This window comes from Takifugu rubripes, chromosome 19, assembly GCF_901000725.2.
Source record: "Takifugu rubripes chromosome 19, fTakRub1.2, whole genome shotgun sequence".
NCBI classification, from domain to species: Eukaryota; Metazoa; Chordata; class Actinopteri; order Tetraodontiformes; family Tetraodontidae; genus Takifugu; species Takifugu rubripes.
The window spans coordinates 4,246,474-4,268,907 of NC_042303.1; the positions used below are offsets into that span (position 1 = coordinate 4,246,474).

Genomic DNA, 22,434 nt, shown 5'->3' on the forward strand with positions numbered 1-22,434 from the left:
TTCACGTTTCATCATAACTTATTTATTCACATTTGATTTTCTGCTGTCAGACACGTGGAGGCAACGATTCACATATTAAATAACATTCTTCATTTATTTCAGTGGTTATTTACAAGAACTGAGAGGACTGGGAGGACCGGGCTCTCCCAGGTCCTGTTCAAGCTCCTCTGTCCCAAACAGTTCTGCTCCAGAGTCCGGGGAGACTCTGCGAACCCGGGGCCCCCGCGGCCCGAGGTTCCACCCGGGGCCCCTCAGGTCTGCGGCTCCCTGGAGGCCTCGCTGGGCGCAGAAAAGCTGCTGTCGTGCAGCTTCCTGATGTGCTTCTTCAGGTCGAAGTTGCGGCAGAAACCTTTCCCGCAGGTGGAGCAGGTGAAGGGCTTTTTGTCGTTGTGCGTGTGCATGTGAAAGGTGAGGTTGTAGATTTGGTGGAAGGCCTTGTTGCAGATGGAGCACTTATACTGTTTCTCTCCGCTGTGCGTCAGTTTGTGGTTCTTGTAGTTTCCTGCACAGATTCAAATAAACAATCCAGAGTTTAGTCTGTTTCTCCGGATTTTCCGAGTTTATTTGGTTTTATAATTGTCGGATTGTAAAAGTCACAGGCGATCCAAAATTTCAATCTGCAGTCTATACGTGGCAGGTTCTGATTTTGTCGATGATAAAAATAAAATAAAATAAAAGCGAGACAACAGAACAAAATTCGTTTCGTTTGCGTGCGTTGGATTATCGGGGAAATTTAAATGAGATTATTTAAAAGCTGTCGGAGCTTCTGCGCGTCCGCGTTCATGGAGGCAGGAAGAGTGAAGAGTGCAGCGTGTTTGTGTCCACGCTTCATTAAGCCCACTCTGCTGGGCAAGTCAAGAAGTTGTCAAACTTGGTTCCGATCAGACCGCGACTCTGCAGGTTCTGACCCGGAGCCAAGGCTGCCGGTTAGAGTCCCACCGATGGCCTCATTATTTCTGCTGTTGCTACCTTCACTCAGCATCAGCTTCACATTCCTTCATAGGAAAATCAACAATGCTCCGCTCGGCCTTTCCCAGTAAACAACAACAACAACTACAACACTACTACTACTACTACTACTACTACTACTACTAATAATAATAATAATAATAATAATAATAATAATAATAATAATAATTATTATTATTATTATTATTATTATTATTATTATTATTATTATTATTAACATCGTTTTATGAAATAAAATCCAAAGGAATAAATTATTTCATATTTAACCAGCAGATTGGATCGGGGGAAATATTTCAAATCGAAAAAAGAAATAAAACGATCCGATTTTTCGCCGTAAAAAAACAAATAAAAATTAAAAACGGATTGAGACCCTGGTGGAAGTTTATTCTTATTTCTAATAATTCAGGAGAGAAAATCATCTGCGACCAACTAACACAATAAATATGAAGCAGCTGCTTTTGGCGGCGGCCTCTTTAATTTGTAATCATTTGCACATTTGTTGGACTTTTTAACAATTTTCACGAGACAACATTTCCTCACCTTTCTGGTGGAAGCCTTTCCCGCAGAACTCGCACACAAACGGCTTGTATCCCGCGTGGATGCGGACGTGCGTGTTGAGCGTGGAGCTCCTGTTGAACGCCTTCCCGCAGTGGTTGCATTTGTGCGGTTTTTCCTGCGACATTAAATGGACATTAAAACGGAATCCACGCGCCCACCGGAAACGCTGCGAGGTGCACGCGCCGCGCCTACCTGCGTGTGGATGATTTTATGTCGGCAGAGCGTGCTGGCCTGGCGGAAGCCTTTCCCGCACACTTTACACACGAAGGGCCGGGCCCCGGTGTGCACCGGCATGTGCCTGGTCAGGTTGTAGTGCGCATTAAAAACCTGCAGAGAAATAAAGTAAATTTAAATAATAACAATTAAAAAGAAACAATAATAATAATAATAATAATAATAATAATAATAATAATAATAATAATACAATTGACTTTGATTAAAGAATAAACCGACGGATTTGAATAGATCCTTACTCTCAGAAGACAAACCAGCAATTTGCAATATTTTAGCACAGATTAAAATAACGACTCAAACTCACCTTCCCGCACACTTCGCATGTGAAGTTTTTGGGTTTTCCGTCCGCCGCACTGTTGCCGCTGCCACCCAACTTGATATGCGTCTTGGCGAGGCTCTTGTCGGCACTCGGGCCGTGGTTTTCCTTCACTATCTGGTCCAGCTGCCCGGGCAGATGTTCCTTGTGCGGGTACTGAGGCGTGGGCAGCTTGTCGGCCCCCGCTCCGGCCAGTTTGGCGTTCTCCAGCAACATCAGCCTGTGGTGCGCCGACAGCGAGGCCTGTCCTTGCGGGCTGGTGAGCCAGTGTCCGGCCAGCAGCTCCGACTGCTGATACGCAGAGTCCAGGTAGTTGAGATAGTAGAGGGAGCCTCCTCTGGGTACCGTCACGGCCTGATGGATCACTTGCGGCTTCACCAGCCGGGCGCCCGGCGTCCGACCCGTGTCCGCCTTGGCGCACACGCCGCAGCTGCCCTTGCACTGCGTAGCAGAGGAGCAGCAGAAAGTTCCCCTCAAACTGGCCCTCCACAACTCCGAGTAGTTCATGAGAGCTTTGGCCTGCAGGTCGTAGCTGAAGGGCTGCAAAGGGATCATACAGGGGATCGGGGAACACAGTCCCAGCAACTTCTTCTCCTCCGCGCGCTCCTCTGCTCTCCCCTTGGGCTCCGGACCCTTGGACATTATCCGGTCTATGGAGAAGGCCAGAGTCTTTGGAGCCGCGGACGGTCCGGTCCTCCCGCATGACATCAGCGTCTCCAGAGAGGCAGAACTTGCCATGTTGTCTCAGTGTTTGCGTGCAGCACGTCAAGCTGGTGTCCAGGTTCGACTCCGTGTCTTCACGCTCCTGTGCGGCGAGCAACGCGGACAGGAGGACGCATCAGTTTTAGAAGCACCTTGCTGTCACGGTGTCACGCATTTGCATTCAAATAACTTCCCCCTCCCGCAACAAAGGCGCCCGGGGGAGATGGATTAACACTCATTAACTAGCGCACCCAAAATGAATAGAAGAGTGAGGAAGAGGAGAAGGTCGGAGCTGCAGGGAAACGCAGAGCCACAAAGTTGCGCCGCGGCGGAGTTCACCTCTTTAACGGTCAGGATGCGCTCCGTCACTCCGCCCCCTCCTCAGCGGATCACTGTCTCCTGACATCAGCGGCCTCCAACTCTTCAGGCCCCCGCGAACCTGCGAGGGAGGGTGGCGCCCGTCCCTCATTTAAAGGCACACATATGTGAATGTACATGATTTCTAAATGGAGTCAGCTGAGGAAGTCCGCGGCTCCGTTCGCAGCACTAATCTGTCTTTTCTTTTCTCTGTTCAGAAAGCTGCTAATCCTCCTTTAGTGTTGTACCAAAATTCCAGGATCTGTCTAAGAGCAGAGGACTCCTCAGGATCCCAATCAAGCTCCTTCCTGCAGCCTTTTATTCCAGGGAAGCAATTTTCCAGACAGATCTCGGCTCAGAGAGGAGAGCAGAGAAAAAAAGAGAGCAAACGCGCGGTTGGGTTTCTCTCCATCTCTCCATCCTGCAGAAAAAAGAAAGAAAGAAAGAAAGAAAGAAAGAAAGAAAGAAAGAAAGAAAGAAAGAAAGAAAGAAAGAAAGAAAGAAAGAATTTCCCATTAAATTCATCGGAGGATGTGCTCAGCGGCCTCACCTCGACAGGTGAGTCAACGCTGGTGCCGGATGGATGGAGAGTTTAGTTAAAATATCTTATTCTTGAAGAGAACTTTATATTTAATTGTCAACTGTTTTGCTGCTCTGAAACAGCTGGAAATTTTCCACCAGGAAATTTGTTATAGCAACTTTAGCCTGTAGCCGCCGTTAGCCCACAATGCTAACAAGCCTTAACCCATCCAGTGTGTCTGCCATGGCTGGTTCCCAGACCTCTTGCACTATAACATAGTATAACCAGTCTATACCCTGTTTGTCCCTGTACAGTCATGTACAAATATAAATGTATCGATATATGACCAAAGCCATCTCTGACTGAAGTTCTCCTGGCGCTAGCTGCGCCTCCTGCGATGCCGTTTGAGCATTCATGTGTAAAACCTGGAATAATCCCAGTCCATAATCCCTGGTGGGCGAGGTTGTGGCTGTGCGACGTTAATGTTAGCATGTGGTAAAGGTCCCGGCCGGTAGGGTCTCAGCTCTGCTCTCACACCTGCAGCTCAGCATGCGGGATTATCACCCACTGTCTCACTTCCACTCATATGCAAATATGGGGAAATACACTAATTTGAGTTTATTCAGGGACAATTGGTGGCTCATCCACACAATAAACATTGATCCTATTGCTGTTAACCAGGGCTCCATTCAGTGCTAACAGCAATTAGCTCCAGCATTGATTGAAGGGGCTCTGGTGCTGCCTGCAGGCATGCGAGGCTGCAAATGCTGCATGTGGCAACGGTTTGGCCTTCAAGCTCCTTTTTCTGATGTTTGTCTGAAGCAACCGCAATTAACCACACAACAGCCTAGGAAAATTGTCCCTTTTGTTATGTTTCCAGGGTCAAACAGCAATAAATTACTGTTATCAGGAGCAGGTCGCCGCCATATTGGCACTGGATCATCTCTCTTGCTCAGGTTTGTATATTTTCAGTAGTTCCTTTCATGTTCTCACACAAGCAGCAGAGAATTTGCTCCTCTTTCTGCTGCACTTCCTCAGGTTTAGCATCTGTGTCCATTGTCACTGCAGCTAGAGAGTGTGACAACAACTGTCTGAGGTTTCCTCCGCTGACATGTGTGAGGTCACGTGATAAGCATGCCGTTCACATGGAAGCTTAAGAGGCTGCACCTTCAGTTCTTCTGCACCAGCATCAGTTAGCCTGTCTGCTATCAGCTAGCATCATGGGCGATATTGCAAGCTTCCACTCTGCCGCCTGTTTTTTACATTTCTCATCCTGGGAATGCTGACTTCTTCACCCCCCTCTTTTTTGATGGCAGCAAGAAAGTTTAAGGCTGCAAGCCAAGATGGAAACCTGGTGTGTCGAGGTGATGCGGCGTGTGACCGGCACCAAGGTGACTGTTTGATGGGATTCCTGCGTGAGTCTTTTTGTCAGCCTGAGTTTTTGTCCTGAGGCTCCTCTGAGTTTTTCCCAGCCTGTCATGTCTTCACCTGGCCTCCTGAACATCCCCCACCACCACCACCACCACCACCACCACCACCACTGCCAGCTGTCATGTGACCCGTCACTCTGCCCTGCCTACGGCTACACGAATAAACTCTGAGATGACGTTTGACTGGACAAAATCTGGTTTAAATAAAACATCTGCAGGAAAAATTGGAGGGTTATAATGGGAGAGCAAAAGTGTTTGCCCTCCAACACGCAGCAATGACAAACTTAATACAGCCAATTAGCTTTAAAGATCAAGCTAATGTAGCCCTGGGTAAAACCAGGCATGTTTAAAAAAAAGACATCACTTAAAATAAAGAAAGAAATAAATAGCAGTTAGGGCTAAAAAGAAACAGTTTATGATAAATAAATTAGTAATTAAAAGGCCACTTCAGATTAAAAGTATGACGGAGTGATTTAGTGGTAGGGGGTGAGTTCAGTGTAGTATATGTGTTTTCCAAGATGCATATTACATGTTTGATGCGTTGTCTGTGAATGTATATGTTATAATGTCCCGGGGAAACAGAAGAAATAGACAAGTGGAACAAAATGTATTTTATTTTGAAAAGCTGATGTGCAGGTGTGGGGGAGGTGAGCGGAACAGAAAAGAAAGAAAAGAGGGGAGTCAGGAAGGAGGGAGAGAGGAGCGCGAAAAAATGGAAAAGTTGATCAAGTGTCATAGAAGTTCATCATTATAGTCATTCTAGTGTTCGACCAGAACTCTTTTTGAAGACTGAGTGGTGACTTTCAAGCAAGTGTTGAGTGGAGAACTCAATACGACAAACAGACGAAGAGGAGAGTGCATGTAGCTGCTGACTAAGTGGCTGCTAACCCTGAACTTGGCTAACGAGCTAGCGGCTAGCAATCTGGTGGAGCCGAGCAGAGGTGGATCGTCGTCCGCGGTGGAGTGACCTGAGGTGGAGCTGAGTCCGGCGTTTCTTACCTTACTTTGGATCCTCCCTTCCCCTGCTTCAGCAGTTATTCTTCTCACCTGAGGTAACACCTGAGGCACAGCTACACTTTTGTTTTGGCCTGTAAGGTGAAGCAGCCAGTCGTTTGAGCCTACCACGTACCCGAGCTGCAACCAGGCCTGCTACGGTAACTTAAGTATTGCCGGCTATTTTGTTTTATTGGGGGCCCCACAGTAACGGTTCATTGTGCATATTTTGCATATGTGAACGAAGCCTGTTTACAAATGTTAATTTTCTTGAATCTGTTTGTTGAGTAAACCTTTTTTTATTTTATTTTCCACTGAAACGGTATTGGTCTTTGAATTCCTTGGTTTAAGTTCATTGCAGAAACCTTATTTATTATTTCATATTTTAGAAAGAGCTCAGGTTAGCCACCTCTCAAATAGTAAAATACACTAGAGAGGCGCTACACTAACCTGCCAATGAAGTAACACAAGTGACCTCACTTCAGAAAAATGTACACACACTCTGGTCCCCTCCCCAATCTGGCCAGCGATGAGATGTTTAGCGGCATGTCGTCGCTTCGTCGCTGGCTGTCACGGTGGTGCCCCGAGTACCAGGTGGCCTTTATAGACAATTGGAGCACTTTTTGGGGAAAACCTGGTCTGATTAGGAGAGACAGTGTCCATCCCACACGGGATGGTGCCTCTCTCATTTCTAGTAATTTGGCTAATTTTATTAGACCCAAAGTGACCTGACAATCCAGGGTCCAGACCAGGATGCAGAGTTGTAGTCTTAGACGCCTCTCTGCTGCTTCCATAGAACCCTCACCCGCCAACAATAACATATTTAACACTATAGAGGTAGTCTCTGTTCCACGGTTAAAAGTTCACCAAGCACAGAGCAGGGCAGCGGTTAATCACCATAATCTTATTAAAATTAAAACCAAAGCACAAGTTGGAGAAACTAATATCACCATTAAATGTGGACTGTTAAATATTAGATCTCTTTTGTGCAAATCCCTGTTAGTGCACGACCACATTCAGAGTTCCTATCTGAGTTCTCTGATTTCTTATCTGACTTGGTCCTTAGAACGGACAAAGTCATTATCATTGGAGACTTTGATATCCATGTAGACGTTGTAAATGACAGCTTTAGAAATGGCTTCATTTCAGTACTTAAGTCAGTTGGTTTCCTCCAGCAGATAAACCAACCAACTCATAGCTTCAACCACACCCTAGATCTAGTTCTGACTTATGGTGTTGAGGTAGAACATGTGTCAGTGTTCCCTCAGAACCCACTCCTGTCAGATCATTTTTTGATCACTTTTACTTTTATGATTAAGGATTCTTCTATCCTCAGAGCACATTCTTAGTATAGCAGATGTCTTTCAGATAATGCTGTAGCTAAGTTTAAGGAAGTTATCCCTGTGCTAATCCCAGGACCACTGTGTGTTTCCCCAGGGATCAGTCATTATAATCTTAGTCCTGCTGAGGTTGACTCTATTGCTGAAGGTGCAGCAACCTCACTGAGAATCACGCTTGATTCTGCTGCCCCCCTGAAAAAAAAAAAGTAAATCAGAGGAGGTGTGCCCCCTGGTATAATTCATATATCAGAACCCTCAAGCAGAAAGCGCACAGACTAGAAAGGAAGTGGCATTCTTGTAAAACAGATAGCTATCATGCAGCCTGGAAAGACTGTCTATTAGTTTACAAAAAGGCCCTCCGTAAGGCTAGAACAGCTTATTTTTCTTCTTTAATTGAGGAAAATAAGAACAACCCCAGGTTTCGTTTCAGCACTGTGGCCAAATTAACCAAGAGTGTCTTATATCCACGTATCCCTTCTTCCCTTAGTGGTGAAGACTTCATGAGCTTCTTCACTGATAAAGTTCTAGCTATCAGAGAAAAAGCTAACCAGGCCATCCCAGGACCATCACCAGATGTGCTGACTGTGGGAACATACAGGTTCTCCAACAAGCCCTTAAACTCCTTCAGCCCTATATATTTTTCTAAAGTGTCTTCGCTAATTCAGAAATCCAAGACCACCACGTGTCTTTTAGATCCCATCCCAACACACCTGTCGAAGGATGTTTTACCATTGATAGGCAGTTCTGTCCTGGACCTGATCAATTATTCTTTAGTGACAGGTTATGTACCCCGGTCCTGCTGATGACACTCAGCTTTATTTATAAACCAGAGGAGACAGAGAAGTTAGTGAAGCTTCAGACCTGTCTTAAAGACATAAAGTCCTGGATGTCTTCAAATTTCCTCCTCCTTAACTCAGGAAAAACTGAGGTCATGGTGTTTGGTCCTGAACCTCCCAGGGATAGATTAGATCACATGATCACTCTAGATGGTATCTCATTAACATCTAGTCTCTGTGTGAGGAATATTGGATTCAGTTTTGATCAAAATCTCTCCTTCAACTCACACATTAAATTAGTCTCTAGAAGTGCCTTTTTCACCTGAGGAACATCACAAAGATCAGGAAACTACTGACGCGGCATGATGCTGAAAAGTTAATCCATGCATTTGTTACTTCCAGGCTGGACTATTGTAATTCTTTATTATCAGGGTGTCCAAACTCCTCTTTAAGAAGCCTCCAGCTGATCCAAAATGCTGCAGCCAGAGTTCTGACAGGTATTGACAAAAGAGATCACATAACTCCTGTACTGGCGTCTCTTCATTGGCTGCCCATTAAGTTTAGAATAATTTTTAAAACCCTTTTTTTGACCTACAAAGTTCTCAGAGGCCTAGCTCCATAATACCTGGAGGAGCTAGTGACACCTTACCAGCCCAATAGACCGCTCCGCTCTCAGAATGCTGGTCTACTTGTGGTCCCCAGAGTTTCTAGGGGTAGAATAGGGGGCCAAGCATTTAGCTACCAGGCCCCCCTGCTATGGAACCAGTTACCTGTCCAGGTACGGGAGGCTGACTCCATCACTACTTTTAAGATTAGGCTTAAAACCTACCTCTTTAAAAAAGCTTATTGTTACTAATTCTGTAGTTCCAGTTATTATCATAGACAGACAAATTATCATACTTAGGGGGTCGTCTAATCATTAGGTTAACATCTTAGCTGCTATAGGCCGAGGCTGCCGGGGTCCAGAAACATGATCACCTGATAGGCCTCTGTCACCCCACTGGGTCATGGTTTCCTCTTCCCTCTCCTCTCTTCTCTTCTCCTCTCCTCTCCTCTCCTCTCCTCTCCTCTCCTCTCCTCTCCTCTCCTCTCCTCTCCTTTTTCCTTGCCACTGTTGCTTGTCTGGGGTTAGGCCCTGGGATTCTGTGAAGCGCCTTGAAACAATTTTGATTGTAAAAGATGCTATATAAATAAAGATTGATTGACCACCACCAGTACTCCCTCTTGATTCCCCCAAACGTCCCTGCTCACATCTATTTTTGTGACCCTTTTCTTCTCCTTTATGTAGTGTGTAACCCCACGGCTCTGTAACTCTGTGTGTGTGTGTGTGTGTGTGTGTGTGTGTGTGTGTGTGTGCATGCCTGCCTGCCTGCCTGCCTGCCTGCCTGCCTGCCTGCCTGCCTGCCTGCCTGCCTGCGGTCCTCCTGTGACTCAGGTGCAGGCTCCGTGGACTCTCTGACGGACTCTGGTTCTGGCTGAACAAACATGCTAATGACGCTCGCTTGTCTGACTTGATCAGAATCCGTCCAAATGTTCCCCCACTGCAGAGGCCATCGTCAAATTTCCACACTGGCCTTTTTGTTCCGGGTGAATCAGCGTCTGCAGGTCTGGTCCTGTTGGTTCTGGTCTAAGGTGAAGTGATGGGAGCCCTGATGAGGTTTTTTGGCGTGTTTCTGTTGAACCAGGTGAAGGGGCTCTGCCTGCATTCGTAGCTGCAGGTTCAGCATGGTGGTGACATATGAACTCCTTCTCTATCATCTGGGGAGGTGGTGGTACAGTTGTACAAGGTAATTATAAACCAGAATCTTGCCCAGGGTGCCCCCATGGCGGCTTTGCACTCAGCCAATGAGCAGTTACGGTGAAAGGCGCCAGTCAGTAGCTGGCGGGCCCACTTTAACGCCGCCACATTGGCGTTTTAGCTATCTGAAGTGAACGCGCACTCAGATTGCCTCAGCAGTAAGCTAAGCTAGTCTCTGTGGAGCAGATCTAAAAGTAATCAGCGGGCTTGTTGTCTGCTCTTAAGAAGGTTTTGGTGCTTGTGGAGGGAAACATAAGAGGCTTTGTGGACCGCTTTTAATAAAAGGATCTGACATCTACCTGCCCTCTCAAATATCAGGCAATTTTCACGCTTCTGGCACGCAAAGCCCATGGCCGGCCCGGCTTCTTGATGCTGTTTGCCTTGAAGGACACTGAGAGCCTCAAAACGCCTCATTTGGTGGGCCGGATGCTTGCACACGGGCTGATTTCTCACTTCATCTTTTTCATTATCAGCACGTATCGTTGTGGAGGAGGATAGATGAGCTCAATGTGTCGCAACGGCGTGTTGTCACATTCGCGTAGCAGCGGGGTATCCTGCGCTACAGCGGCAGCACACCGCCATTAAGACTTTGGGCCAGTTCTTGCTGTGATGGTCAGTTGGAGATTCTCTTATTTTGATACAGTTATTGTTTCCAATTCCCCCACATGATTGGAGCTTAAAAGCCAAAGCAGCTCAGATCGTGCTAGCGTAAATCTGCGGACCCATTAATCTGGCCTGGTGTCGTGTCTGTAGCAGAACAGCCCAATCTCTCCGGATATTCACAGGGAAATTAAATGAATCATATTCTGGTGTCGCTGATTGGATGTGGGAATAGGTGTGTGTCTGGTGCCTGACTGTTTATACTGCCTGCTGCAGAAAATGAAGGAATTCAGAGCAAAGGTGCGGTTTTCTCTCCTGCTTCATCCATTCGACGTGGAAACAGGACCTGCTTCCTGCTTCATTTGCCCACCAAATGAGACAGAACCCAGCACTTACAAAATAAAATGAGCTAAATGGGAGGTTTGATAGAAAAACAAAGAAGTCTGAAACAGAAGCAGTGGCAACATGATTCCAACTGAGGTAGTACAGAATAGAGTGGAGACTAAAACAGTCAAAGAGCTGCCCCGCCCCCCTTTTGTTCCTTACACCAGTGAAACCATCATCAGAGAAAATAACTTTAATGAATACCTTTATGCTGTTAATAGAGCGTGTCATGACATGGTTATTACGACACTTGCTAAACATTCCTATTTCCTCCTGGATTTTTCTTTTTCTTGGAAGTTTGGTTGACTTCTTATCTGAGCTCTTGTTTGTATCCATTCTTGTGAGGAGGATTTGCCCCTCCCCGTTTCTCCTCTAACATCATTAAAAGATATCCTCTTCTTTTAATTTGGGACTATATTATAACTAATCCTCCGACTTTACTCTTAGCTTCCATTTTGGAGCCCTGATTTGATCTATGGCCATTCTTTCAATCTCCTTCACAACAGTAATATCAGCTCTCAAGATGAGGTTAATCCACCACATTAATCTCAGATTTTCTTAAGGAAACACTGGTTTGGGGGGGTGGGGAATGGGAAGGAGGTCAAGGATTAACAAATATGTATTTTTGCAGCCTGCTGGCTGCACACACCGGCAATGAAGAACACAGTCTCAGTCTGTCATCAGTTTTATTTGAACATTCTTGTTTTGATGGATTCATCTACAGAAAACATCAAAAACTCACCAGTAATGTGACACTGGGGGTGGGGAGGGTGGTGGTGGTGGTGGTGGTGAGGGGGGGGGGGGGGGGGGGGGGGGGGGGCACTGACACAACCAAGTGAGACAATTGACACTGGAATAAGCTAAAACAATAAAATCAGGATGCCGTCACATATCGGGTCCTCTGCTTGTATCTGGAAGTTGTTAGTTTTCTTTGACCTCAGGAGAGTCCTGGTGTCCTTGTCTGAGGCGGGACAGCTAGGCGCTACATTAGCCACTGTAACTGATCCTTTTCGAGTGCTGTTAAACACAGATGACCGGCAGCCACGTGACTTTGGCATACAGTTGAGCGCGAAGACATTCTATACTGGTTTAAGATGTTTTTGCTGTGTGTGCACCCATGCGAGCAGAGGTCTTCTCTAGCAGACTAAGCTAGCTAGCACTAAAGCTGCGGGGTTGCTACCTCCTCTGCTGCAGCCGGTAAAAGTTGCTGATATCTGCAACTAAAACTGGGTTTTCAAATTACACACTGAATGAATATGAAAAAAGATGTATTTTAGGGTTGTGAGACAGTGAAGAACTGTTTAAACATCAGGTGAAATGAAAACAAAGAGCTAATTATCAAAATTCTCCATTGATAAATAAACACAACAGAACACTTAGCTTTGAGCTAACTCTGCAATGATAAAGGTAATCCTAACATTTGCAATCAACACTGTCCACAGATAGAAGAGATAGAACAGAAAAAGGTTGTGTTGCTTTGACAGTTGATTGGGAGGTATTTAGTTGGAGACTTTTATTTTGTTGTTTCCCATTTTATTATCATGACTTTTGATGAAGGGTTGCTACACACAACTAGGGTCGAGGACAGAAACCGGGACAGCTTCAGTCTTCGTGTAATTGTGGTTTGGCCACTGTTGTGACTGTGACTGAAATTAAGATCACAAAAGAGACAGAAAGATTTACTCTCACGTCATGTGGAGGTCCGGCTGAGATGTAACCCAAAACAGCACGTTCACATTCTTTACAACATTTGCTGAACTCACTGCACATTTTTAGCACAACACAAATTATTAGCGCCAGTCATGAATATTCATTAGCATAATTTAGGACAAAGCTAACAGTTTATCTTAAATTAGCCTGTTTTGTAGTGATCACAGAGATCAATGACACAAATCTGACTAAGGCCGATTGGCAAAAAGAACAGCTGAAATGTCAGGTGGTACTCCATGAAGATACCATCCTTTTTATTTCCCTCAGGACCAATGTGGATGCCTTTCTTTCTGACTTCACTGGAAATGTGATTTTCCAGAGTTCTGTAATAACAATGCCTTTGAAGGAAGTGAGAGTGAGGTTGCAGGAGAGAATTCAGTGTTCAGGAGCAGAGAGGGCACCATCATGCATTGTGGAAAAGGTCATACACACTAAAAACATTTGTCCGTCTGGTGTCAGTTCAGACAGAAAATGTGTTACAAAACTGAAAAGAACAACACGCGATACAGTTCAGTCTGTTGACCTTTGGGAAGGATGCTGGGTCTCAGGTTGTTATCAGCATCCCCAAAATGTTCCTGGACATTCCTTCTAGTTGTTCTCTTCGTCACTATCCTTCATGGAGATGCCTTGCATGCCCCCTTCCCTAACCGAGGCGGTGGCTTCTTCCAAGGTCAGCCGGTTCCTCACTGTTTCGTACATCTTGCTGTTTAAGGTGGAGTCCAGCACCCCCTGAAGACGGAAATCACGGTACTTTTTCTGGAACAAAGAAAGGAAGAGGCTTTACCAAACGCTGCCCTCCATTCACTGCACCGGGCTTCAAGAGGTCCAGGTGGAGCTCGAGTCAAAGACGCCAGCAGCACCTCTCCCACAAGTGTTGTTTCAAACCAGAAATCTAACAGGTTTTAGCTTGTTAGCCAAGGGGTGTGATGATGCGCCAGTAAGACTCCTCCGTGTTGCTACAACAATTGGATGAAATTTGACTCTGTACAGTGGATCATCTTGATCCTTCAAACCCACATGTCACCTTGAAATCACTGGCTTGCACCTACCATTTGCTGGCAGCAGAATTGCTAGAAAACAAAATAAGGTATGTGTGGCAATCGATAATGGCGACCTGTCACAGTTCCATCCATATCGTCATCATGTGGTAACATTGTCATCACATCACAGATGGTATCACTGCTAAAAAAATATGGGTCACCTCTCGACCTTGTGTTGACAAATTTACCTTCAGTCTGCAGTAATACACAAAGAACAAGGTGTGTTGTTGCTATGGCACCAGTAACTGGGCACTAGCTTTATTTCTTTGGACTGGCCTACAGGTTACTGTAATGGTTACCATGGTCACCTCATAGCAATATAGTCAAAGGAAGTTGAGACTGTGTCTGGGTAGGTTGTCTCCTGATATCTCCTGGTCTTTTTCTTGAGATGAACCTGTGGTATCATAAGCAAAGCTTATCATATGTGCTGCTACTGGGGTGTGTGAAGGTGGAGTTTTGTGTGTAGATAGTTCTGAGTTGGGGGGGGGGCTCAGCCTTGAGGTTGATGGTTGGGGAGATATGGGGGTCGAATCTTGTTGTCTGATTGTCTGATTGTTCATGAAGTCCCTGAGCTCGAGGCAGATGGAGTGGGACAGTTTTTTAGTCTATCTGGTAGGATTGTGTGGAACATTGAGCTAAAATCTGCGTGTAGCTACCCTGCTGCTCCAGGTGGGGCAACATAGTGTGCAGGTCTGTGGCTACAGTGCTCTCCGTGGACCTGTTTGCTCTGTAACTGAGCTGGTGAGGATCTAAACCTGGGCAAAGGCTGGGGTCATGAGTCATGATAATTATGACTGTGCATTAAACATTTTCAGGTTAATGACTCATTTAAGGTGGAAGCATACAATAAGACCATATCAAAAACAGATTCTGCCAGCAACACTCAAACTGAAAATCCACTCAAAACCCCAAGCAGTTTGGATACAGAATCACCTGTGTAGTAGAGGTAAATACGTTTTTGATAAACACCTTTCTGAATTCTGTCAGGAACATTTAATAAAAAGTCCCACTAGTCTTACTGGGGCCCTTAAACCATTCATAATTATAAAGAACATGGTACCTTTACAATCCTGATGAGGATCTTCAGTTGGTAAAGGTGCAGCTGCAGGTCCATGCGGTCCGTCAGCCACGTTCCTATGAGGTTCATGGTGCTGGTGTACCATTGCTGCACAAAAACATGAACAGAAAACATCAAGGGTCTCGGCATGGAAACAATGAAGATGACTTTTGGACAGTCCAGCCTGCTGCCTCTGTTCATAGGATGTTCTCGTCCCATTAGTAACTGAGCCACAGTGCAGTCGAGGAACATCGCAGCTAAAGTCATTTCATACCAAAACAGAAAAACTTGTCGTCCGGGCCTCATCACATTTTTCCACAGGCTCAGGATCTATTTAAGTCTGGACTCCCCCTCCCACCCCTGGACGATCCGACAGCCAGTGAAGCATCCGTTAATGTGGCTCCTAATAAAGAACGAAGATGATGAAGCTCTTGGCACACTCAACCAGTCTTCTGGCCTTTGGCAGTTGTCATAGTCAATGAAGGGAATCTTTGAGGTGTCAGTTTAGCCGTTTGTTCCAGGCTGCCTACCATCCAAATCAGTGCGATAAGGACCATGTGTCTGTTGTGCTTCAGAAAGAGGGTCAGGACACAACTTTCATCAATCACATCCATACCTAAAACTCGCTGCATCCTGATTATCACTGAATATTAATACTAAAATCTGAAATGAGTTAAATCTCAAATTTGTCAATGGGACAACCATATTGATTTTGTTGGTGTAAAAGGATTTTTTCTGACCAACAGAGAGTTCCAGAGTGGCTTAAAACAAAAGACTTGAGCATCAGCATGTTAGCCCTACAATCAGGTGAAACATTCCTGCTCAGAAGAATGCTTTATGTGTTTTTATTAGTTCTGATTAGGCTGGAAATTCTCAGAGCAAACATCCTAATTGATTAGCAGGATCAGAGCTAAAGTCAAAGCTTGGACTGCTGCTCCAATTCAGGTGATTTGGAAGACTACAGAGGAGTCAGGTGTCCTGATCAATGACGGGATAGGATCCAGGATGGGGGACACGCCCCATTACCATTAATGGGGCAACAGCAGTCACAGAAGAGCTGACTTGGACTCTTCACACCAACATTAAATGCAGACTAATGAGAATATTTGTGGACACCAGGAGACTCTGCATCTTCCACACGTGCATCATCCAGAGTATCCTGACTGGCTGAATCACCTCCTGGTATAACAGCTGCTCTGCCCTCAATAGGAAGTCCCTACAGAGGGAGGTAAGACCTGTCCAGAACATTACCAGAACTGAGTTGCCAACCAAGGAGGAGATCTACACCTGGGGATGCAGGAAAAACACCAGTTGTTCACCAGTTGGATTTAATCAGATCCTCAGCAGCCCAGTAACAGACTGGTCCAACTGCTATGGTCCAGTCAACGGTACTATGGCATCATGGTCCGGAACACCAACTGTCTCTGGAGGGGTCTTTTTAGCTTTTCCACTATTGTTATACTTCTTGTTCTAAGAATTTCATTGCCAGTGATTATAATTATTGTACGCACGACAATAAAAATCTCAAATCTAAACCCCTCCCCCTCATGTAATCCCTCCCGCCAATTTGACCCCTCCTAATTTGCCTGACGTGCTGTTATGAGAGTATCTCTCATAAAAACACTTTTTGTATAACGGTAAAGTTAAAGTGGTCACAGTCCCATCACCAGCTGCACGAAACACCCTGATCAACCCTGTCTATAAACAGCAACCTCTGAGCGGCGGCGTGAGCTCAGGAGGCAGCAGCCGCGCCCCGCCAGAAGGCTGCAGATGTTTCTCTGTGGGTTGTGGCTGTTGCCAGTCTAATTGATGGATAATGATGCACAGGGCCTGATGCTAATGGAAGCAGACTGACTTTCAGCAGTCAGGGTCACTGCGGCTGGGAGGGGCTGGGGTGGCATGGGGCTGTGGGGAACGACAAGGAAGGGACATGGAAAAAAAGGACTAGCTCTACTGACACAGAGATGTGGATGTATGATGATGGGTCAACACAGATTTGTCACTTGGTGGCACTATTAAAGGCCTACAGGCCAAGATCTGCTTCTGCTACCGGGAGGGCAAAAGCCTGAGGTAAAGCCCGCTAAAGCGTCCCCTCCCAGGGGTCAAAACAACCATGATTGTTCTGCTTGTTAGCCCCAAGATGCTGATCAAATACAGGAAAGAACAACTGTTTTTTTTCTTTTGATGAAACAATCTAATGTTGCTGAGTCGGACACCAAGACCAGGTTTGTGGGTCCTGAACGCAACGACTGTGGGTTCAGACTGAAGAAGAGAGGATGGCTGTGTGGAGACGGTGCTGGGGTGAATCAGACAGCCGACCTGCTGCCAGCAGCGCTCTATCTTTCGCTGTGTGCCTGTGAAGGCTTCGGCGTGGCAGCAGGCCTGTGATCTCGCCCCAAGCATAATCCCCCCGCTGAGAGGCCAGGCCTGGAGTGACTGATCCACTGACTGGCGGCTCTCCCTCTTTCTGTCCTTCACTTCTCCTTTTTACTTTAGAATTTGCATGGTGGCACACGGCTCCCATCTGCAGCCATTTCTGCAGCAGCAGCCATTTTGTGCCTTTACTCATCTCACGTTATAGGAAACAGCCGTGACAGTGAAGTCACAAGTCTTCTTGCAGTCATGATTAGTATTTTGGAGGTCTGTCAGGGACATCTTGTGCTCACATACTTCCTGCCATTTTCATCAACTTTAAGATCTTTTCTATGCCAGTTTGAAAAGAAAGACATTCTCTTATCCAATGAAGAAAGAACAAGAGACTAGCTACACGTCTGCTTTGGTTCCTCTCATGGCTGAACTTAAAGCTGATGGACGGATGGGTTTTCACCCAGAGAGAAATGGGTTTTCACCCAGTCCTAGGGCCACTCATTTGGAAGTAATTGCCTTTAAAATTTGGAGGGTACCTGAAATTGACTTGGCTAACCCACAGAGGACCTCTACTGGGGACATCGTCCACAACAGTTCCAGAAAGCTCCAGGACATCTGTGCTGTTGGCTGAACGGGTTTTTGAACCATCCAAGTGCACCTTCTTGGCAAATTCATCCATTTGCTCTTTTTTTCACAGCAATTCCTGAGCTCATTTTGTGCAGTTTGCTGAAGAGGCAGATTACTTCAACATGACAAGATGAAGGTGCTGTAACGTCCACATGAACTCTGAAGGCACACTGATAGCAGCTACGGGTGAAAAGCAACAGTGGAGGCCTTTGCTTGCTTTGTTCCACTTGGCAGAAAATAACAAAGGAAATGAGTATACCAAATTCTCCCGCGCCATCTTTTAGGGCTCCTTGGGGATCAGCGGGGGCGAACGCTCGTTGTCAGCCAAAACAAGCGCAATATGACTCTGAATACTTTATGCCCAACCCAACAGGGATCAAATCTGTGACATTCTAACGAGTTCCATCTGAAGGAGAGGCTTCCATTCCTTCAAGTGGTTTATCTGCATGTGTGTATGTGTGAGGTGGCGTTGTCACCTCATGACACACTGATGAACCCCTACCTATACACAGGCGACATGTACAACACACACACACACACATAGACACTCACAAATATACATCTGGTGGTCCATCCCCCTTCATAAGAAAACTGGGAGACAGTGCGACCTCCTGCCCCCATCTGACACCAACCCACCCATCCTTCTGACTAACCCTAACACACACACACACACACACACACACACACACACACACACACATAGAAGCCAGTGTTCACACCCAAATTTTCACATAGCAGTGGGGGTGCTGCTACCGGCAGGATTTGATGAAAAAAATGACACACCTCTCCTCGAGTCCCCTCGCCCACCTGGGAGGGCCTTTTCAGACAACACAAGCATCTAAACCAAGCGAATCATTTCCACCTCCACCAATACACACAGCTGAAACAGCACTGAAGAGTCGGGGCCACATTTGTTTCTGGTGATTCCAGACATACTGTCTAATTTGGACTGGCTGATGATAATAATCTGTTTGAGCACATTTAACTTACATAAAACTTTGTGGGTGCAACTGGTAACTTTCATTTAGAGCCAGGAAATACTGTAGAGCTACCAAACATGATCCTGTCCCTAAGCTTGTTTTTTTAACTTGTCTTCGTCAACCAATAGGGACACGGTCTCATGACGGAGTGGGTCCTACTGTCTGTGGAGTTCTAGTTGAACCATAATAAACTTGGATTATGTTTTGGCGGAAAAACTCCTTCCTTTCACCACAACTGAAGAGCAAAAATTGAGTTTAGAGAGAGGGACAAAGACTCGACCTGATGCGTCGAGCAGGCTTCGGACACTGTTGATAAAATGCTAATTAAATAAGTGCTTTTGCTACAGCGCAAATTCACACACACACACACACACACACACACACACACACACTCTTACACAAAACATCCAAAAAGCCAACTGATTTGTTAGGTCATGGGGGCCTCTTTTGCTCAGGAGCTTTTGTGCATCTGAGAGCAGGAATGTTGGAGCAGTGGAGGGGTGTCTCTGCAGGGGGTACACATGGATTACAAGCAACCTGGGACTCTGCCTCTTTCTGCCTGTGTGTGTGCTTTGACAGTGTATGGTTGAGTAAGAAACTACAGAGCTTGTTAAGTAGTGAGCGGATTATGTCAGCACAGGGAAAACTGTCAAAGACCAAAAGTTTGTACTGGGTTTTATATCAGGTTGCTAAAGCAACACCCTTATTCCCTGTTTTACATTGTTGCTTCAATCATTTTAATAATACATCAAATGTTTTTTCTCCCTCGTACACACATGCACAAACACACACTCACACACATAAGCATACACACACACTCACACATACAGACATGCATGCATGCATGCATGCACACACACATAAACACACGTACCTACTACTCTTTAATGAACTAGCCTATTAGCATGCTAATAAGGCAGGCTCTTCAGCACTAATCCCCAACTCCACTGTGAGTGGAGGAATCAAAGACTGAGAGCATCATAAAAAGTACTGGCTTGGACCCTGCACTTTAAAGCTGTAGCACAATGACTTGTCAGATCCTGTTTTTTTATTTGGTTCCTTATTATTTGTTATTGCCACTTTTCTACTATTGGTCTGATTTGGTTTGGTTCGGTACGGTACGGCACATAAGCTCAGGGTGGGTAAGGGATGCTTTTCCAGCATGGCTTGATGTGACAAAACAGTCTGTCTGGACTAGTGGACTTCAGCAAACAAACTGTACTTAGTCCTAGGTTGCATGTAACAAAGAAACTCGCTAACTGACTGGAAAATGTCCTCCTCCTCCTAAACACTAGGTGGCAATCTGAGGCTTTTAAAGCAGGTTAATATGGTCCCTCTTTGGTTTAATAAATAATAAATAATAAGTAGGCATCAGATCAGCATCTCTAACAGGAAGATGGAGAATCGTACAGCTTTGGTCATCTTATACGTAATGTCCAAGTTACGGGTTATGCAGATGAGAGGGTTAGCGCTCCCTCATGGCTTTCTTCTTCCGCAACTGGCTTTCTTGGATGTTTTTGTTCCGCGGTCAGACGCCAGTGCTGAGGTTGTGGAGCAGGATCACATGCATCGTCTAGTTCAACTGGAGAGGGAGCATTTAGGGAATGTAAAAAAATGCTTGAAGCAAAAGTGGACAAGCTGCAGTGGCAGCAAAGGAAGAAACCCTAAGCAGGACCAGGCTTGTATGGGGGTAAAGCAGGAAGAGAGCATAGGAGGACAGATGGTAAAGAAAATAGACAAATCATACATGAAAGACCAAATACATTTCAAAAGATATTTTCTTCTGCTGTTTGGTTTTGACTGCTGAGTGATTTGATGTTTCTCCTTTTTTTCACTATAAGGTGATCATTTGGTGTGAATGTCTGAGCTTCCACTCTACACACAAGAGATGAAATGGTGTGTGTTTGTGTGTGTGTTTGAGAGAGACTGAATGAGTGAGTGAGTCCTGCTGAGACCCAGCTGTGTCCGCAATTAGCAGGAGGGATGGAATGATGATTGCTGCTGCGGCAACGCTAATGCCATATGACAGGCTTCTTGGTGGAGGAGATGGGAGGCTGCTGAGCTCCATAAAGCTACACTATTTTCTTTTTTCAGTACACTGATACACAGAAACAAATGCAGACACAATTTTGGTAGGGGGGCTCTTAGACCGGAGTGTAAGACTTTATCCACATGGGACAAAAAAGCCATCAAATCCCCCAACACTGGTGCCCGTGGATGACCACATTTAAGGCCAGGAGCCCCTCCCCCGACCCCATACGCAACACCACCACCCCGATCTGAGTTAGCCTCCTCACCTGCGTGAGAGGGATTTTTCTTGAAGAGAAATGTGAAGTTCACATGTTTTGAGGCTCCTTCTGTGATACACTACACTATTAATGACCTTCTGTCAACACTGCTGGATGAACGCTCATTTTGTGTGTGGTCGCGGCTTCCCACGTGCCGCAGGTGTTAGCGCTGACATTTGCCTCATCGCTTTAGCACTAGAACAGGAACGGATCTGCTTTTTAAGGTGCAAGATCGCAAGATTTCCTCAGCACTTCAAACCAAACCTGAAACATTTTCACACAGTGTCACTCATCCCAGTAGATTGTACTGGATAGTTCACCATTTCCACAATTTCCATAGACTGATCCTGCACCTCTTAATGCGCTGGGGAAGCTCTGAAAGTGGGACTAAAGTAAAGTTCTGGGGCTGAAGGAGCTCACAGGTCTCAAACTGTTTTGATTGTGTTGGGGACACAAAAGGAGAACTAATCATTGACCATTGACCACAGTCTGAGCACAGCTGGGGCAGCAACAAAACACGCTCAGGAGGCATTTCAGCCAGGTTGTTTCTCACTTTAAAGCGGGAAAGCAACCAAAGCATGGAAGCAGAAACACGGGAGGAAGCTAACTGATTATCTCAGGTCTGAGCTTTTCTTTTCAGAACAGCAATCGGGGTCGTGCACAAAACATCCAGTCTGATTCTTCCAACAGGCGTAGGAGCAACTTCATGAAAACACAGTGGTTTGGAGGGGGAATGGTTGTGCGCTTGGAGAGGTGTGTGGGGGGGGTCTATGTTCTGAGGAACTAAACAGTGGGAATTATAGTCAGCGACCGCTCATTGAGTAAACATACAAAGAGCCACAAAAAAGCTCTGCGGTGAACAATAAAAAAGAAAAAAACTGGCAGCTTCAGGCCCTGAGAAAAGTGAACCTTTCTCCTTACAAAGAGCCGCTTAGGGGTGGATTGAGGGAAGGAGAAAGGGGGCTAAAACACTTGTGAGCTCAGGAAATCTCTATAGGACTAGTGAAAATGGAATAAGCCAGCAAGCACTCGAGGGTCCCGCCGAGCACCTGAATGAGATGGAGGGGCGGAGCACCAGAGGGGGGTCTGAGGAAGGTGAATGGCCTTCTTTTTGGGTCCAATTTGTCTCTTTTCACCCTGCTTGCCCTGCTCCAGCTCTGACAGATGTACAAAGAGGGAGCGGCACTGGGCCACTCATCCACATACGCCCGTGAGCAGCTGTCACGTTTGTCGGACAAGTTAATCAAACAAATGCCACCGTAGCTCCCTTTGTAAGAACGCGGCGAGGGGGTTGCATACTCTGTGTGAAGGGGTGATAGTGACCCCAGAGATGACATGGGTGTCCTCCATAAATTGGTCAATAAAGCAGAGGAACCAACAAACCAGAG

General features: G+C 45.9%; 2 protein-coding genes and 1 long non-coding RNA gene across 14 annotated transcripts in view; 1 reads left to right on the top strand and 2 right to left on the bottom strand.

Moving 5' to 3' along the window:
• On the bottom strand, positions 1–3,110 carry fezf2 (FEZ family zinc finger 2). The gene is made up of 4 exons (XM_003973065.3): positions 2,066–3,110; positions 1,720–1,854; positions 1,510–1,642; positions 1–502 (listed from the first exon to the last, which is right to left on the bottom strand). Exons 1-4 carry the CDS (start codon positions 2,813–2,815, stop codon positions 252–254), a joined length of 1,269 nt encoding a protein of 422 aa, XP_003973114.1. The 5' UTR covers positions 2,816–3,110; the 3' UTR covers positions 1–251.
• Positions 3,111–3,149: 39 nt separating this feature from the next.
• LOC115247020 (uncharacterized) lies at positions 3,150–6,390 on the top strand. 2 transcript variants are annotated; one of them, XR_003886111.1, is made up of 4 exons: positions 3,150–3,270; positions 3,355–3,694; positions 4,537–4,612; positions 4,973–6,390. It is a non-coding gene; the product is annotated as an uncharacterized lncRNA (long non-coding RNA). The 2 variants fall into 2 exon arrangements; XR_003886110.1 differs by lacking the exon at positions 3,150–3,270 and having other exon boundaries at positions 3,283–3,694.
• Positions 6,391–11,653: 5,263 nt separating this feature from the next.
• Positions 11,654–22,434, bottom strand: part of cadpsa (Ca2+-dependent activator protein for secretion a) — a 71,529-nt gene continuing 60,748 nt past the window's right edge. For all 11 annotated transcript variants that reach the window (XM_029826883.1, XM_029826892.1, XM_029826886.1 and 8 more), the window contains 2 exons: positions 14,788–14,892; positions 11,654–13,443 (listed from right to left, as the gene is read on the bottom strand). In XM_029826883.1, the coding sequence (XP_029682743.1) occupies positions 13,276–13,443; positions 14,788–14,892 (273 nt within the window). In that variant the 3' untranslated portion in view covers positions 11,654–13,275. The remainder of the gene's footprint in view (positions 13,444–14,787; positions 14,893–22,434) is intronic.

Excerpts from the sequence above, each read along its gene's own strand:
- fezf2 (XM_003973065.3), bottom strand. The coding sequence starts at position 2,815 with ATGGCAAGTTCTGCCTCTCTGGAGACGCTGATGTCATGCGGGAGGACC. Across the intron at positions 1,855-2,065 it reads CATGCGAAGTGTGCGGGAAG|GTTTTTAATGCGCACTACAA; the intron begins GTGAGTTTGAGT and ends ATTTCTCTGCAG. Across the intron at positions 1,643-1,719 it reads ATAAAATCATCCACACGCAG|GAAAAACCGCACAAATGCAA; the intron begins GTAGGCGCGGCG and ends TTAATGTCGCAG.